Below are 10,529 nucleotides of genomic sequence, written 5' to 3' on the forward strand. Positions count from 1 at the left end.
TTCACACATAATTTCACACATAATTTATACACATAAAACATGATATCAGAGTTTTAAAATCAAACATTTTAAAAGAGAACAATACAGCACGGTTGTTTAAACCAATGAGCATTAAGCTGTGTCGTCAGCAAGTCGTTTCCCATCATGCTTTTGATCAGCGCAGTCGGTGGAAACAAATTAAAATATTCTAAAATTGTAATGATATTGAAATGAACCTCCTCAAGCACCATGTAGAAGTGGGTTTCTAGACTGGACCTGTTAATCATGTCGTGGATTAAGTCAATCTTTCTGATTGAGAAGCTCCTGTTTCTCTGAACTGTAGATCCTGAACTGAGAGACTGAAGAGTGTCATTGTTCTCTACAGGTTGAGTGATTGTGGAGTGACAGATGAAGGTTGTGTTGCTCTGGTTTTTGCTAATAATTTTGTTATATTAAGCAGACTTTAATGATGATCATGTTTGAGTTTCAACCTATAAATGCATTTTTGATAGGTCAAAAAAATTTTTATTTCAAGAATATAATAATTTGCAATAATTAGTTTTACCAAATTGGTTTATTTTAAAATAATTTTGCTTTTGTACTTTTTAATAGAATATATAGATAAATATGTATAACCACTTGACACTTTCGTTATAAAAAAAAAAACTCTGACTCAAGAGTATTATTATGGATAAGAGTCACAGGTCCTATGCTGAATGTTTAAAATGGCTTATACAGATCTATCAACTGTAGTTGACACCATGTATCACAGGGTTATTAACTCACTAATAGTGATATATAGATTTTAGTTGTTGTAAAGTGGATAATGCAGTAACGTCATACATTTTACTGAGTTTCTCTGGATCAGCTGATGGTGAATAAAGAGCCACTACAGACACATTCAACTCATAATGATCATCACACACGGATGTGTTTATGTAACTTTACAGAATTATACAATCCTTCATCCAAAGTTAAACAAAGAAACCTTTTTGTTTCTTTTGACATTTGTACGGCTACTAGGGATGCAAATTATCGATTAATTCATTAATCATTAATTGATTGACCTTATCGATCGATTAACGATTAACTGATAAGCGGCTATTTTCCTGAGAATGTACATTTCTCACGGTATCAATAGTGTCTTTAACATAAAAAGCAAAATATTGCTTATATACTGAACGAAAATGCATGTTATATTGCTCAAATGATGTTTTATTGTAACAGTTGGGATACGGTACAGAATGGCATTTATGTAGTTTAACAAAATAAATTATGCACAGAAAATTAAAATACATAAAAAATAATTGTGCACTGGCTCACCTGTTGCAAACATTAAGCAACATAAAATAAATGTTAAATAAAAATCTATATGGGTAGGCTTAGCCTAAACTATATTAAGTCTACATAATAATCTATCTGGTAAAACTTGAAAAACTTGAAACATTAGCAGCACTTATTGATGCTTGGTCTGAGAAAGGTAACAGTAAGATTACTAGACCTGGAAACTTCAAATATAGAACTGAAGGGATGTCAATTTTCACAAATTCCCATGATCGATCGTAATTTAAATTAATGATCAATTATGCGTCTGCTGCAGTGCATATGGCCAACAGCATGACAAGGTTTGCTCAAAACGCTATGTTACTCACCAAATGAATGAGAATGTTTTTTAATCCAAATAAAGGGCTAGTAGGATTGTAAAATGTTTCGATGTGAATGATAATTAAATTAATTATTTAATAATCAAATATAACGACTAATAATACAACGTGTCACCAACGCCGCCTCAGATGCGTGCTTGCAGTGTGTTACGTTAGACGTGCACTGAAACGCACTGAAAACGGCAACTAAACCCAATGAATTCACAACGATTTAATAAAATAGTGTTCTGATGTTATGTAATATGACAGTCCCAAATTAATCATCGTTATTATTAGTCGTGCATTAATGCTGCTTGAGCGGCGCGCGCTGAATGAATAACCGTTGAGCACTTTGCTAGCGCGTTATTTAACTCAAAGAAGCGCAATCTATATGAGATTAGTCAGATATATACAAAATAAACATAATATTACAAATTATATCTGCACAAAATGACGCGAATGCACAAGTGAATTTGAGTTACGTGCCATTCAGAATGACTCATGTTGTGGACGCGCTCTTCCTGGAACAACGCGACACGGCAACTAAACCCAAATACTTCACAATGTTTTATTACACTATTGTTCTCTTTATAATGTTATGTAATATGACAGTCCCAATAGTCATTATTAGTCGTGCATTGCCGTTTGAGCTGCGCGCGCTAAAGATCACGCTTCAACAATTCTTAACCAAATGCATCCAATATAGGCTATGAGATAAATCAGATATAGATACACATAATAAACGTACACATAATAAACTATTACAACTTACATTTGCACAAAACAAAAGGCTGCGAATGCACACGCAAACTTATAGTCATGATGAAGGTGTAAAACAGTCCCAAACATAACTCTGGCGCGCTCGCTTGTGTTTCGCGGTTGAGCAGCACGCACGCGCATGAACCTGCTTAATCGATGATCGATAAGTTTGATCGATTAATGTATTATCGACAATTAATCGATAATCGATTAATCGTTTGCATCCCTAACGGCTACTTCATTTTACATAATAATGTAGAATATAACAATCTGTGTATCTTCTGTTCAAACCATATTACAATAGATTTCAACCTAACACAAAGGTTAAGACCTGTGTATTTATTATTAATGAATTTCATACGTAAGGTAAAAATACATGTAATTTCCTGCAGTTCATTTCTCGATGTCTGTAATCTGGTCCAGTATGGAAGTGCCGCTGTAGTTGTTGGTCTCCAGTGAAAGAAGCTTCTCTATGTAGTTTTGAGGCAAGCCGTTCTGTTGAGCCCCTAAACACACAACCTAGATGAAGAATGACGGGATAAACAAAGTCAATATATGAATAGGTGACTCTTCATTGACACTTATCATTATAGTTACAGTGTGCAACTAGACAGTTACCAATTAAAAGGCAACTATATTGAGAACATCTGAATCTCCAGTTATGTTACACTTTAAAACATTTGTTAATATTTGATCAGATGGGTGGGTTGTTCACTTCGTGATGTGTCATTAAACTTTATGCCTTAGTTAATGGCAGTAAAATGTACCTTTTTATACTGTGGTGAAGGTGGACAGGCTCTGAAATTGTTCATCTTGTACGTCCGGCAGAGAAGCGGACCATCTTTTGTTTCTACTTTGACCTCTAATGGGCTGTACATTCCTTCATGAACCTGTTCCTGTCTGAAACATGTGCAAGATTCGTAATGCATGCCTAAATGCAGATATTTTAGTTCCTGTGTAAAACATATCCAACATGTAGTATAGATGCTTTGTACAGTGTGTAATAGGGATGCACAATATATTGTTTACTATATCTGCACCTGCCTATGTGTTGATCTGGATAAGCAGACGATGGAAGCAGATCATGGGTTTTTTTAACCAGTATACTATTTTATCTTAGCAAAAGTACTAAACATTTATATTTTCCACTATATGTATATGGGAGATAATGTGCAGTAAATCAGCATTATACACAGCTACTTACAAAATAAATAATTGGACATGAAATACTGATTTGAGTTTGTTTTTTTCTGTGGAAAATTTGCAATATCCAATACAATACTGATCATAAATTCAGAAAGTTATGATCTTTAAAGATGAAAGAGTGTTTTTGAGAGACATCACAATGCCATGTGATCTCACCGGTCTAAAGTGGGCAGGTTTTGGTCGTGTATCTTCCACACGACCCCCCACACCTCGTCTCCTTCACTCTCCTGTATCGATGCGACTCCACCGTGCCAAGAGAAGTTTGTGCAGTCGCCCCATAGACCGAAATCCAGCCGGTAGTCCTGAGACACAGTACATGCCTTACAAGACTGATATATACTGTACCACACAGTACTGTATGATTCACATATTTGTGTACCATTTTTGTGTGTACAATGTATTTCAAGGTACTTCAAACAGTACCACAGTGCATGATGATGTATTATGATGAAACTTTTTGTGTTATTTATACATTATTTACAGTGTTTAATATTGTTTAAAGACAAGACTACTTAAAATAAATAATTATATATATTACTAAATACATTAAATCAATAAAAACTATAAGTAAATAAATAATAACTCTAACAGTAGCCTACAGTGCTATGACGGATAGAAAAATAGAAACTAAATAATTTCCAAATAATATTTAGACATATTTATATCACATTTTCACAGTAAAAATGTGGTCTTTGTACAACAATATATATATATATATATATTATATATATTATATATATATATATATATATATATATATATATATATATATATATATATATATTAATAATGGTAAATAACCATGGGAACGATTGTTTCAAAATGCAAGTTTCTTACAAAACCTTTCTATTTTATTTTAAATTAGTTATTTTTATGACAGTGGTGGCAAATGCAGTTTCTACACAATTTGATCGCAGTTAACCCATTAGTAACCTGGTACCATAGTAAATTTAAGGTCGACTAGACTTTTATGGCTATAAGTTTGTCTTACTAGGTGCTTATGTATTTTCATTAACAGAATAATATGGTAATTATTCATCAAATAATGTGTTTGTTTACCTGTATCCTGCCGACGGAGTGAAACACAGCTGATGGGTTTTTCAGTTGCAGTCTCTCTTTCAGTAAATTACTGCCATAACCAAAATACATGAAACAACCCCTGGATGACATATTCACTAACGCCGTGCTTATAGAAATGTTAAAGGTAGAAAAACAACAAGCGCTTCAAAAACAAACCCTGAGGGCTTTCACAACCTTCGTTAAAGAATCGTTCTCGTGAGTCGATTCTTTAGAATGAATGACTCGGCATCTTTTACAAGGAGAAAATTATAACGTTACTCCTTATAGAGGTGCGAACAATTTCGTTCACTGTATTTGGTAAAAATACAATTAATGATAATTAGCAAACAATTATCATTTTGAACAATGAAATTCAAAAAGGTTTGAATCGACTCATTGAAATGAACCCGATGTGCTAAACAGGAGAACTGGCCCCTGCGGCGTCACGACCACAATTTTCAAAATAAAAGCACTAAAACTAGTATGGTGTAAAAGCGACGTTTAGGAAATGTTGGGGTACATCATTTTAAGCCAAAGGAATGTTATACAAATGTTAAGACATATTTTGAATTATACAGTTCCCAGAAATATGAACATGAGAAAGATATCTTAGCTATAGAAAGCATATTAAAACTGTAACCCTTGTATTTCAATTTCCCATAAACCAGGATACGTGATGGTGAACAAAGGTTTTCAGTAGCAATTTCAACAAATACACTGCTTAGAAATTTAATTTAGGTAATGTTTAAACTCACTTTTTGAAAGAATATTATCCGACCCCCAACACTGGCCATTATATTATAAATAAATTAAACATTCTTCAGTACACAACTGGACAAGTTCAATTGAGCAGTTTTTATTGATAAGAATGTAGAAAAAGACACTGCCACATATTAGCACAAACAGTTCAGCACTTAAACAAAAGACTCAAAAACAGCTTTCAAAAGAAATGAATTTAATGTACAAAATGCAAACAAGTCAGAATCAAAATATTCTCCAAATAAAGAACAAAAAAATGCTGTACAAAGCGCACTAATGTACAGTGGCTTGAGATGTTCATCTCCTCGGGCCGCCGCGGCCGCGTCCTCTTCCTCTGCCACGACCCCGTCCTCTTCCTCGACCGCGGCCAGCAACTGCAAGAACGGGAAGGAAAAAAAACAATTATACATTTTCATAGACAATTAATCACTCAATGCCAGAGTTTCAAGGTCAAGTCAGATTAGATGATATTTTCCGTAACGCACCAGCCTCTCTCTTCTTAGACTTGACTTTCGGCTCGATGTCGACCAGCAGCGTGTCCAGAGGAAGACTGTCGGGCAGGATGAAGTAGCGGATGTTGTTGCCGCGGATACTGAGGGACTCCAGCTGAGTGGGTTCTCTGTTTTTCAGGGTCATCTTCACAGCTTTGAGGTGAGTGTTCATACTGACATCCACACCTGTTCATAGGATTCAAAGAGAAAGTGTAAAGACATAGTTCAACTTTGAGTAGTTCACTCAAAAATCTCCCATTATTTACCCTCACGCCATCCTAGGTGCATATGACTTCTTTCAGACGAACACAATCTGAGTTGTATTAAAAGATACCCCAGCTTTATAATGGCATTGAATAGTTTTTAAAGCTCCAAAAAAGCGCATCCATCTTAAAAGTAATCCATAGACTCCAGTGGGTTAATAAAGGCCTTCTGAAGTAAGTGAAGCGATGCGTTTTGTGAGAAAACAATATCCATATTTAATTAAAACTTTATAACCTATAATCACTGGTTTATGTAACAGCCGTACACGTGTTCATGAGAGAGTCGAGTACCTGTGGAAGGGTGACCTCTGACCCCAACATGACGTAGCTGCTCTTCTCTTATATCAAAACCCTTTGACATTTTTCTTAAAAATTTCTTGCTTTAGACTTCGAGACCGATTTTTTGTCTGGCTTTATCTTCTGCGCTTCTGTGTTTATCAATTCTCACCTGAGCTTAAGGCGGATTTATACTTCTGCGTCGGGTGTACGTCGTAGGCTACGCCGTCGTGAGCAATTATACTTCTGCGTTTATGTCTGCGTTGCTCTGAAGTTACATCGCCGAAACGCTAGTTGGCGGGGCGGGTTTTAATGTTCCACTGTGTATAGATTCCTCGTGGCCGTTTTGATTTGGCTACTACAAGCAATGGCGACTGAAAGAGAGCGGATCATGTTGGAGCTGGAGCTTATCGAGTTGGAAAAAGTCAATTTTAGTGAAACTTCTGAATTTAAAAATGGCGGGCGGTGCTGAAGAACACGCCGGAAACGCGTAGGACGAAACGCAATGCTACCAAGCCGACCAATAACAGATCTTGCGGTCCGCGTCGTCGCAACATGTAGTTACATCTTTGAGGAGGCACGCGCCAGGGTACGCCGTATGGTACACGTCTATGCGTATGCTACGCCGTACCTACTGTGCGCAGAAGTATAAACTGGCCTTTACGGTATGCATATATTGTACGTGGGGTCAGAGGTCACCCTTCCAGCATAACTTGACTCTTATGAAAGTGTGTACAGACAGTGATTATAGCTTATAAAGTTTTAAATATGGATATTTGTCTTGCAATGGCTTTGCTTCAGAAGGCCTGTATTAACCCACTGGAGGCGTGTGGATTACTTTTATGATGGATGTGATTTTTGGAGCTTCAAAAACTCAGGCTCTATTCACTCCCATTATAAAGCTTGGAAGAGCCAGGATATTATTGCATATAACGGTGTTCGGCTGAAAGAAGAAAGTCATATACACATAGGACATCTGTAGTAAAACGTACATCAAAAGATACTGGCATTTAAAAGTGGTTGTTTTTGTTGCTGCGTTTGTTAGATTTAAGGCCCAGCATCTACAAACTTGTCACGAACCACACACGGGAAGCAGGGGTTAGATCCATTTGCAGTATTTATTGGGTTATCCGTACTCGTAAACAGTCCAGGCAGGGGTCAAAACCAGAGAAGCAATCCAAAAACATAAAACAATACAAAACGGGCAACAAAGCAGAACTCAGAAGTGGTGTGATATATAACAAGGACTCCGTGACACATACTAAAACAGACAGGGTTATATACACAGGGAAATGACAATGCTAATGGGGAATTGGCTGAGTGCAATGATTAGTGACAAGGGACAGCTGAGTGCAATGAAGAACAAGGATCGTGGGGAATGTAGTTCAGAATGTGACAAACACCGTGGGGAAGGAGGACATCTAGTGGTGACCCAGGGAACTCAAACCAGACACTGTGACATAACCCTCCTCCTACGGAGCGGCTACCAGACGCTCCAAGACATAACAGACAAAACAAAAGTCCGGGCGGGAGGTGAAATGGTGGAGGATCAGGGGGCGGGACGGGGGGCCAGGTCCATGGAGAGGAACAGGAACAAGGGGTGACGACTTAGCCGGCGGCCAGGGCGAAACCGACAGTCCATCGGGAGGCCAGGGCGGAGACGACAGTACATCAGGCGGCCAGGGCGAAGCAGACAGTTCATCATGTGGCCAGGGCGAAACTGAAGACCCCTCGGGCAGCCAGGGCGGTGAAGACCCCTCGGGTGACCACTCAAGCGTCCACGCCGGAGATCCTCCCTCAGGTGGCCAGGGCGGATCAGGCTGTGCAGGCGGCCGGGACGGGGCAGGTCCTTCGGGCGGCCATGGCGGAGATGACCAGGGCGAAGACGACCACTCGGGCGGCCATGGCAGAGACGACCAGGGTGAAGCCGACCACTCGGGCGGCCATGGCGGTGAAGACCAAGGCGGAACAGAGACAGACCCTGGCTCAGGAACAGTCACAGACGCCACCGGCTCAGGAACTGCAACAGACGCCACCGGCTCAGGAACTGCAACAGACGCCACCGGCTCAGGAACTGCAACAGACGCCACCGGCTCAGGAACTGCAACAGACGCCACCGGCTCAGGAACTGCAACAGACGCCACCGGCTCAGGAACTGCAACAGACGCCACCGGCTCAGGAACTGCAACAGACGCCACCGGCTCAGGAACTGCAACAGACGCCACCGGCTCAGGAACTGCAACAGACGCCACCGGCTCAGGAACTGCAACAGACACCGGCTCGGGAACTGGCTTGACGTAAAGCTCAGGCTTGGCAGACGTGACGTGAAGTCCAGGCTCGGCAGACGTTTGTCCCCTCCATGCATGCAGTACTGCCAATGCATAAAAAATGAAAACAGCCCTCTTGGCCATGGCAGGACTTACGGGAACAGCGTCTGGCACAGGAACGGTCTCTGCATCGGCAGACGTGACGTGGACAGTCTCTGGAACGGCAGACGTGACGTGGACAGTCTCTGGAACGGCAGACGTGACGTGGACAGTCTCTGGAACGGCAGACGTGACGTGGACAGTCTCTGGAACGGCAGACGTGACGTGGACAGTCTCTGGAACGGCAGACGTGACGTGGACAGTCTCTGGAACGGCAGACGTGACGAGGACAGTCTCTGGAACGGCAGACGTGACGTGGACAGTCTCTGGAACGGCAGACATCCTGTGCCTCCTCCACGCATGCAGTACCGCCACCGCATAAAAGAGGAAGACCGCTCTCTTGGCCGTGGCAGGACTGATGGTGGGCTGCTCGGAGGGGACGGCCTCCGGGACGACGGCGGGCTGCTCGGAGGGGACGGCCTCCGGGACGACAGCGGGCTGCTCGGAGGGGACGGCCTCCGGGACGACAGCGGGCTGCTCGGAGGGGATGGCCTCCGGGACGACAGCGGGCTGCACCGGCACGGCCACTGGGACGACAGCGATCTGCCCAGGGACGGTCTCCGGGTCATTAAGGAGGCAGGAAGTCTTCCTCCTCCTCCGTGTTCGATGGCGAGGAGTAGGCTCCAGGCGGGACAGGAACAACGGTGAAGGGAGCTCTGGGTTGAGCATCACCGGCCCAGGGTGGAAGAGAGACTGAGGCGAAGAGTGGTGCTGGAAGTCGCCTCTAGTACCTCCTCCCCTGCGGCCTCCACGGGTCCCAGAAAACTTGGCCAGGCGGGTTCCTTCAAAAGATTCCTGTCTGACTGAAGGAGGCTCAGGGGATTTGGTCGCCATGATCTCCTCCGTTTGATGGGCCCATAGCGCAAAACATTGAAAAATGTTCATCCGCGGTGGAACCTCCTTCGAACCTCCCCTCTTGATGGCTGGGGAAGAGCCACGAAAACCCTTACCGCTGGATCTATTCATGACGGAGTCCTTCTGTCACGAACCACACACGGGAAGCAGGGGTTAGATCCATTTGCAGTATTTATTGGGTTATCCGTACTCGTAAACAGTCCAGGCAGGGGTCAAAACCAGAGAAGCAATCCAAAAACATAAAACAATACAAAACGGGCAACAAAGCAGAACTCAGAAGTGGTGTGATATATAACAAGGACTCCGTGACACATACTAAAACAGACAGGGTTATATACACAGGGAAATGACAATGCTAATGGGGAATTGGCTGAGTGCAATGATTAGTGACAAGGGACAGCTGAGTGCAATGAAGAACAAGGATCGTGGGGAATGTAGTTCAGAATGTGACAAACACCGTGGGGAAGGAGGACATCTAGTGGTGACCCAGGGAACTCAAACCAGACACTGTGACAAAACTAATGTCCCACATTCATAATTTCATAAATCCAAGGATAAACCCACGAACTGTAAGTTAAACACACAGCTGCGTTTAAAACACGCCAGTAATGACACAGAAATTCAAACAAACAAACACATTCATTCATTCCCGCCTGTCGAAGCTAACAGCTAACCGACAGCTACATCAAATCTGACGCCATCCATTAAATTAGATTGCATGTCGCTGCAGATACTTTGTGCATATTGATTATATGAGACCTATAGAGGTTTATTACCTGACGAGTTTCATGCTGGCGGTGGACTTTGAGTGAA

General features: G+C 41.6%; 2 protein-coding genes across 3 annotated transcripts; both read right to left on the reverse strand.

The window, feature by feature from the left end:
* Positions 1-881: 881 nt before the first annotated feature.
* LOC306987125 (gamma-glutamylcyclotransferase-like) lies at positions 882-5,120 on the reverse strand. 2 transcript variants are annotated; one of them, XR_013795096.1, is made up of 5 exons: positions 4,647-5,120; positions 3,744-3,889; positions 3,149-3,281; positions 2,619-2,900; positions 882-998 (listed from the first exon to the last, which is right to left on the reverse strand). XR_013795096.1 is itself a non-coding variant. In XM_079591172.1 (4 exons), exons 1-4 carry the CDS (start codon positions 4,755-4,757, stop codon positions 2,775-2,777), a joined length of 516 nt encoding a protein of 171 aa, XP_079447298.1. In that variant the 5' UTR covers positions 4,758-5,120; the 3' UTR covers positions 1,181-2,774. The 2 variants fall into 2 exon arrangements, 1 of the variants encoding a protein (XP_079447298.1); XM_079591172.1 differs by lacking the exon at positions 882-998 and having other exon boundaries at positions 1,181-2,900.
* A 464-nt stretch (positions 5,121-5,584) lies between these two features.
* On the reverse strand, positions 5,585-6,115 carry LOC306987130 (small nuclear ribonucleoprotein Sm D1-like). Its single transcript, XM_079591177.1, has 2 exons — positions 5,891-6,115; positions 5,585-5,779 (listed from the first exon to the last, which is right to left on the reverse strand). Exons 1-2 carry the CDS (start codon positions 6,066-6,068, stop codon positions 5,703-5,705), a joined length of 255 nt encoding a protein of 84 aa, XP_079447303.1. The 5' UTR covers positions 6,069-6,115; the 3' UTR covers positions 5,585-5,702.
* Positions 6,116-10,529: the final 4,414 nt, after the last annotated feature.

Source organism: Phoxinus phoxinus (assembly GCF_949152265.1).
Source record: "Phoxinus phoxinus genome assembly, chromosome: 19".
NCBI lineage: Eukaryota > Metazoa > Chordata > Actinopteri > Cypriniformes > Leuciscidae > Phoxinus > Phoxinus phoxinus.

Excerpts from the sequence above, each read along its gene's own strand:
- LOC306987125 (XM_079591172.1), bottom strand. The coding sequence starts at position 4,757 with ATGTCATCCAGGGGTTGTTTCATGTATTTTGGTTATGGCAGTAATTTA. Across the intron at positions 3,890-4,646 it reads ACTCCGTCGGCAGGATACAG|GACTACCGGCTGGATTTCGG; the intron begins GTAAACAAACAC and ends ACTGTGTCTCAG. Across the intron at positions 3,282-3,743 it reads AACCTGCCCACTTTAGACCG|ACAGGAACAGGTTCATGAAG; the intron begins GTGAGATCACAT and ends CACATGTTTCAG.
- LOC306987130 (XM_079591177.1), bottom strand. The coding sequence starts at position 6,068 with ATGAACACTCACCTCAAAGCTGTGAAGATGACCCTGAAAAACAGAGAA. Across the intron at positions 5,780-5,890 it reads GTCTAAGAAGAGAGAGGCTG|TTGCTGGCCGCGGTCGAGGA; the intron begins GTGCGTTACGGA and ends CCGTTCTTGCAG.